The 7,031-nt window shown below is 48.6% G+C and overlaps 2 protein-coding genes across 2 annotated transcripts; both read right to left on the bottom strand.

Annotated features, from left to right (window-relative positions):
* Positions 1-230: 230 nt before the first annotated feature.
* Positions 231-1,446, bottom strand: N7478_008371 (KRR1 small subunit processome component; the record flags this gene model as incomplete). The annotated part of the gene is made up of 2 exons (XM_056924585.1): positions 231-1,304; positions 1,387-1,446. The coding sequence occupies 2 exons, from the start codon at positions 1,444-1,446 to the stop codon at positions 231-233; spliced, it is 1,134 nt and encodes a 377-aa protein (XP_056777311.1).
* Positions 1,447-4,078: 2,632 nt separating this feature from the next.
* On the bottom strand, positions 4,079-5,399 carry N7478_008372 (class I SAM-dependent methyltransferase; the record flags this gene model as incomplete). Its single annotated transcript, XM_056924586.1, has 5 exons — positions 4,079-4,322; positions 4,420-4,541; positions 4,730-4,795; positions 4,850-5,011; positions 5,064-5,399. 5 exons carry the CDS (start codon positions 5,397-5,399, stop codon positions 4,079-4,081), a joined length of 930 nt encoding a protein of 309 aa, XP_056777312.1.
* Positions 5,400-7,031: the final 1,632 nt, after the last annotated feature.

The raw sequence follows: 7,031 nt of genomic DNA on the forward strand, positions 1-7,031 counted from the left end.
TTTTTAATTTGGAATTGAATTGATTTTGATTTTTTGGTTTACTTATTCAAATCCTTCGTGGAACGTGTGTTGTAAATTGTGATTGTTAATTCTACAGAAACAAAGCTCTTTGCCGACGAAGATAATAGATACAGGCAAGAGAGCCAAAAAGCAAAAGAACGCCAGACCCATGCTCTGCCATAAAGCGCCAAAGTCCGAAAACACTGAAACCCGGAGACATCGCTTTTGTTTTACTCTTCGTCCGAGCTTGTATCCTTGGACTTGCTCTTCTTCTTTTTCTTCTCTTTGCGATCGGCAGAATCTTCCACGTCGACTTCGCCCTCGGAGTCCCGTTTGCGCTTGTGCTTCTTCTCTTTCTTCTCTTTCTTCTCCTTCTTCTCCTTCTTTTCCTTCTTGTCCTTCTTTTTCTTCTTCTCTCCATCGACATCCCCAGGCACAGACTCCTCGGGCGCAATGAAGTCCTTCTCGCGCTCGCGCATCTTCTCCTCCCGCTTCACGCGTTGGCGCTCCATAAGCTCCTCCTTGTGTGTACGATCTTTCGCCTCCTTGGAAAGAAAGTACTCTCCAGACTCGATCTGCAAATCCACCTTGCTCTTCTCCGGTGCAGGCGGGAAAGGAGTATATACCTTCTTCGCCTTATCGGTAACAACATGTGGCACACGACGCTTAGAAAGCGTGCGCTTCTTGAAGTTGGGCAAGAACCGATCCCAAGACTCCTCCGCCAATGTCGGATCCTTCGCCAACTCCCGCTTAATCATCAATTCCTTAATATGGTAGATCGGGTGAATATTCGCCATGCAGTCGTCGATAATTCTGCGCACCTCCTTCAATCCCTTGAACGGTCCCATGCAAGAAACAGTGTTACCCTGAACAAGAATGTAGGTACTTGTAAGAAGTTCCAACGCCTTAAGGGTTGAACCGTTAGGTCCAAGGATACGCTGGCGACGCTTCACAAAGCGATCCTTGTTGCGCACTTGGTTGCGGATTTTGATAATGTCACATGCGACGTCGTCTTCGAGAATCTTCATCGCTTGTACAACTGGAACGCTACGGGCGAGCAGCTTGATCAGGTCGCGGGCTTTGAGGATGGCGGCAGGATCGTAGGTTTTTCGGGTAGTTTTGACGGACATGCTTCCCTCGACCAAATCCAGGGTACAGGCGACGCCTTTCTTCTCGAGGGCTTTGGTGATTGTCGGCCATGCTTCTTTTAGGTAGACTTCACGGTATTTAGGGAAGAGGGTCATGAACGAGGACTCCTCGACAAAGTTTCCGGAGACATTGTCTTCGGGTTTGAATTCGTCGATCTATTTGCGGTGAATTGGTTAGCCTGCGGTTCTGTGATTTTGGGGATTGCGTGGAGGATTTGATGGGAAGTTGTATGCTCACCTTCCACTTGTCGATGTCGTCTGTGTCCCATGGCTTTTCTTTTTTGTAGGTGGAAGGCATGGTGAGTGGTGTGATTAAAAGAGGTGATGGTGTTGGGCTTGAGGATTGATGGAGCTCAAATCAACTTTTTTTTTCCCGTCCCCGCCTTTACCTAATTGGGCATTTGTTGGTGCCTGGCGCGTCAGGCACCATACCCGTCTGTTGCGGCAAAGCTCCGGTCGCATTCATCATATAGTCATTCATAGTAATTCAATTAGAACTCATAATACATGGTGCTAACTCTCTTAGATGGTTGATTATAATTTCAGAATTACTTGTTTCTCAATCAAACTAGCAATTTTGAGTCAAGGTCATGGTCTGGAGCCTCACATACATAAGAGCAATTAGTTATCCACCAATAGGTAACTCGGGCCTACAACATAAGAGCATCGCACGCAAAGGATTGGAGGTGTGTTCTAGTTCTTTAATTCAAATGGCCCTCATGGACATTTTAACCCCTTGGAAGAAGAATGCCTCCCAGGTACACTATAATGCAGTAGGCAGTAAATCGGAGCATAAGTATGTGCTAGTGGTGTCTTATGGTTAGGGCGGCCTTAATTTGTATCTTTGTCTTCGATTTCAATTTCAAGCAAGAAGCAAATCTGGAAGTTGCTTTTGCTGTATAAAATCATGCGGGATCCTGATTTGCTTCCTTTGAATGACTTATATTCTCTTTCTCTGGGGCTTCCCCCATTCACTGACATGGTCGGACGAATAAATGGATCATCGCCCCAATAGAGATCGTCTCGGCTAGCCCGGTATCTATAGCAACCTTGACCGACAGGGGAACCAGGAGAGAAAAGGAAAATCATGTAAATCAAGCATTGCAAACACTGTTTCCGGCGGTTGTACCTCTCTCTGCCCGGTTGAAGTTCAAACAAACCTCGGAATCATCTTGGTGAGGATCCAAAGTTGGGCCCCGTTCCATCGAGGGCATTCCGGAACGAACTCTAATAGGACGCTGGAACCCGGCCCAACGCGCCGGGTGGTGTCGCCCATGAATAGGAGAACGTCAACGGGTGATCGGACCCCATCACCATCAACTGGGTCACCGGCTCCATCAAATTCGAGCTGTTGCACGCTGTATTTGTACTCCTTCTCCGGAGAATGGCCTCAAGGAGACTGGTGCAAATTTGATAGACCTTCTTTTCTTCTATAATTTTTTCCGAGGCTGGTTTTATTTGGTTAGTTTCGTGAAAGACCAACACAAAGCCGGCATCGTAGTTTGTTGTATGCCATCAAAATGACGAATGAATTAGACACTGTGGATCTCCTGAAAGAGCCTCATCAGATCTGATCACGGGGTAAGTGTACGATCGGTGGCGACAGTAGAAATCAAGGAAGGAACAACCCTCCCCCAGAGTTATCCCTCGTCAACTCTAGTCAATGCGGCATTGAGCGGTTAGTAGTTCATATTTGGTTCTTGCCTTCCCGGGAATTTGGGTCAACATCCCCCCCCCTCTTTCTCTCTCCTCCAGTGCCTCCTTTTCCTGTCTTCCAATTCATCTCCCCGCCTTAAAAATGGCAGGACCATCTGACGAAAGGCCTCGGAGTACAGAGGGCATTGACTCGAGGTGGCCCTGGCGGTTTTGGAAAGCTTAAATGGTCGGGTCGAAACCCCCAGGCCAGAAAGGTTGGGCTCTTATCGACAAGGGCTGTCCCGTCGCAACAGGGGAGGGCACCACTAATTGAACAGCCTCGACGATACACGTCGACTTCCTCTATCGCAATGGAATATGTATGTCATTGGTGAACTCGAAACCACTCATGCCAGTCATTAGCGCGGCTCTCGATCCTCGATCCCGATTTGTTTTGCGATCCTTGCGATCCTCCCGATCCGCACAGAGCTCCGATCCGCAATGACGATCTGACGCGCCTGGGGCCCCTTCAATCTCTACTCTCTGGGTTCAATGGTCGGGGTTGGACCAGGGGCAGTTGTCCTGTTCTGCACAAGTGTACTACATGACTCAAACCTATCAGCCAGGCCAGTCTCGGACCCTCCCCTTTGTGCGACCATGCCAACAGGTCGTAGTGCTCTTCTCTCGGTTCGCCCCCAGCCCAAGGACGTATGGAAGCAAAGAGGAAATCGAAGAACAATGGAAAATAAAGAGAGATATGTGATACGACAAGCCTTAATTGGCAAGGATGCAATGGAAAATTGTTCAACTAACCGGCGTTCACGTAATTCAACATGGGTTTATGGCTGAAAATGCGACAAAATGTAATACTCTACCCAGAATGGCGACACCACTCCTAGGATGACCCAAAAATGCAAGAACAACAACAAAGCTCTCTTTTCTCTCGAAGCTCTGGAACCTCGGCGTCGTGGGAGACAATGCTGTGTTATTGGGGCGGCTTTCGGCCAATGCAGACATATCTAACACTGTCAATCTGGAGTCCACCGCAGCTTGGCAAGGATGAGTACCTACAGTGGGAAATATGCTTTCAAGGAATGATCCCTGGCTTCTTGTTGGGCTTCTTGTACCAATGACTCGAAACTCTCTGGTGACATATGCAATCGTTGGGTCAAGGGGTATAGTGCCAAAGAATGGAGAAGCTGCTGGATGTTTTCCCCGTTGGACTGCCCAATTGATCGTGCCCTCTGATCTGTGCTTCCATCAGACAACTATCATTGGGAAGATATAGATATGCACTAACCGTTCGACCACCCCGAGAGAGGCAGAGGAATCATTTTTGCGTCAACCTCCACCAATCCTAGTCCGGTCAGATAGTTTTGCAACTTTGATCCGACTCGGAGATCCTTTCTATCCTCTAGGGCACGCATATACTGGGTACTCCACCGTCTCAGAGCATGTTCATCGGTGATGGCACCGTTATCGGATTGGACATTGTAATATATTTCGACCATTTGAACCCATCCGCCGGGCTTCAAGACTCTTTAAACAAGAAAGAATATATGTGAGCGAGGAAATGACTTATAGGTCACGGAAACATTGAGACGCCACGTGGAATCATCGCCGGGGTTTCTCGTACCTGAGGATGTCTCGAACATAGGATGGCCACCGACGACGATGGATGCCGGTCGCAAGAAGTCGGGAGTGTACAAGATCGAAGTGGTTGGAAGGAAATGTGAATGGTCGGTTCAAGTCATCCACCTAGATTGGGGCTTGTTAGCGACCGTTAACCCAGCTCAACCCCTCCGAGCTTTCCTAGCTAGGGCCACCACAAACCCTTGCGGATTTTGACAAATTGAAGTGCTTCATGGGCTTCATGGAGTGAATGTTTCGTTTCTCCTCCCAAGATATCTCATGAGAAGTGGACCAGGGGATGGTGAACTACTGACCTGTAGCCAGAGGTTATCCGGAACATCATCTGGGCTCATGTGCGGGGCAATGTCGATGCCGGTGACCTTTGCACAATTCCAGTTAGATTCTGATGGATCTGATTAAGTGAGAAGACTCACTTCGCAATCTGGGTATTGTTCAGCAACATCTACAGCCCAAGACGCAGCACCATGTCCGCAATCCAACACTCTTTGAAGTCGTTGGATTGGAGGGAATATCAGGCGGTCATCAAAAAGCCTCTGGAAGACTTGCTGTTGGCTATCGAGACGTTGTGCTTCTTCCTGTTTACAATGTCAGTAAGGGTCTCTATCCGAAGATACATCCTTGTCTCACGTCGTCGACAGGTCCGAAATATGTACGGTGGTCAATCGAATATTTGTGATACTCGCGGCCTTGGACCGTGATGGTATCCAAAAATTCGGGACCTAGCTCTACGGTCTGTGAATCGGGATTGCTTTTGCGTCCCAAGAAGTCGATGTCAGCATTCAAGATATGTCGAAACGAAAGAAAAATGAAGAAGTGGTGTTTCAGTACGTCATTGTAACCTTGGTCCCTTTCCTCCAGAATGTTGTTGACGAAAAGAGCAAAGTCGGCCGATATATGGAATGTGTTTCGTCTTCCGGCTTTCTGAAATGGCGGGGGTTGAATTTTCCAGATCAAGGGGCGCATCAACCGATAACGTCAAATGGGGGGAAGGAAATGAAGTGCTGCGATTTTCATGAATGCGAACGGGTGTTGTTTGGGGGGAAGAACGTTCGGCGGCAACGGCAGAGATGGACTGGATGGCGGCTCGAGGATCATTCAGACGCTTTTTGGGCGGCTGTTAACCCACTGTATGAGGGGCGCGGAATCTCATACAAGGCACGTACTTACCAGTGTGCCATTGAAAGGGCAGACCTTATAGCCCAACCGATTTGGGAGTGAAAAGCGCCCCTCTCCTGCGAATGGCAGCTCTTTCCTGCCTAAAAAGTCTTTGGTGATGATCGCGTTACTGTGGTTGGAGGGGGCTTTTTCGTTGAGCTCTGCCCAAAATACGACCAAGGCAGATTTTCTCTTAGTTGTTCCGAAACTTCCTTATGCTTTCCAGGAGCCACCGGCGGTCTTCAGCTTCTTCCCTGGCCGATTGATGAACTAATACTCCACTGATGTATCTTGATGTGCACCTCTTTTTTTGTTTACTCCCGAGGGGTTGGGTCGTATGTCCATTCAAACGGGCGACGAGGACGAAAATGGCGGGTCGGTTCAGTAACCGAGGAGTGGTTCACAACCAGTGCCGGCAAAACTCCAAGGAGGTACCAACTATCAGGATAGGCTCGGCCCCGTTCTCCTGGTTAAGGCCAAGCTAATGAACCTTGCGACTAGGCGGCAGTGCCGTCAGCTAATGCAGAATTTACTGTATCGCATATGACCTACTTTACCACGAGGGTCCAAGAGCGCCCGAAAGAGTGGATCAAATGAAATCCAGTCTTGCCGGTACCACTGCCTCACCAGTCCCGTCATAATGCATACAACATGCACTAGTAGTTTACTCGTGTGTTTTTTATGACTGGGGCACTACGTGACACTCAGCGGCTGAGGCGCCAGATCATAGAATTCTAAATAGTTTCGCATTTAACTGCCTCATCAGAAAGACCAACATTCTGCGTTACAAGACGACAAAACTATGAAACACACAAAGGACGAGCATGATGTAATGAATGCTTGGCCTGGAAGCACCCAACATCCGAAAGTGGAAACCCAAAAGCAACAGAAAGGAGAATGTTCTCTTTACCATTGAACACGAACCAGAAGATTCAGGAGCCCATTGCAACAAATTCAAATGGGAGAGAAAGAGGGGGAGCTATGACTCATGAAGTGGGCATACATTGTACGAGAAAAATAGCATTGAAGAATAGTCATGAGGAACGAATGATGATCAAAAATGCCCGCTGCAGACAAGATGATTGGAATCCAAACCAGCCCTTGCTGAACGCAGGCCGGACGAAAGCCCTGCATTACGGATTCCAAAGGCACGGGAATGGATCTTCGCCAGATCCCGCTGTCAGTCAAACCAAAAACCAGCAATTGGACCAGCGATTCGGTGACAGGCTTCCAACATAACGATAATCTTGCACTCACACACGCCCGCCCAGCACACCGAAGCAGCCCCGACCTCGGCGACCAATCTGCATGCAGAACGGCGGCGCTAAGTGGCTTGCTTATGTAGCTGAGTCTCACAATGGCAAACTCCCCCTCCTCAAGACTTGAAGTGGGGTTTGACGGGCTACGATCAGCAAGCAGCTCGTTGGATACCCTTCCCTC

The sequence above is a fragment of the Penicillium angulare genome, assembly GCF_028827245.1.
Source record: "Penicillium angulare strain IBT 27051 chromosome Unknown utg000005l_segment0_segment0, whole genome shotgun sequence".
Taxonomy (NCBI): Eukaryota; Fungi; Ascomycota; class Eurotiomycetes; order Eurotiales; family Aspergillaceae; genus Penicillium; species Penicillium angulare.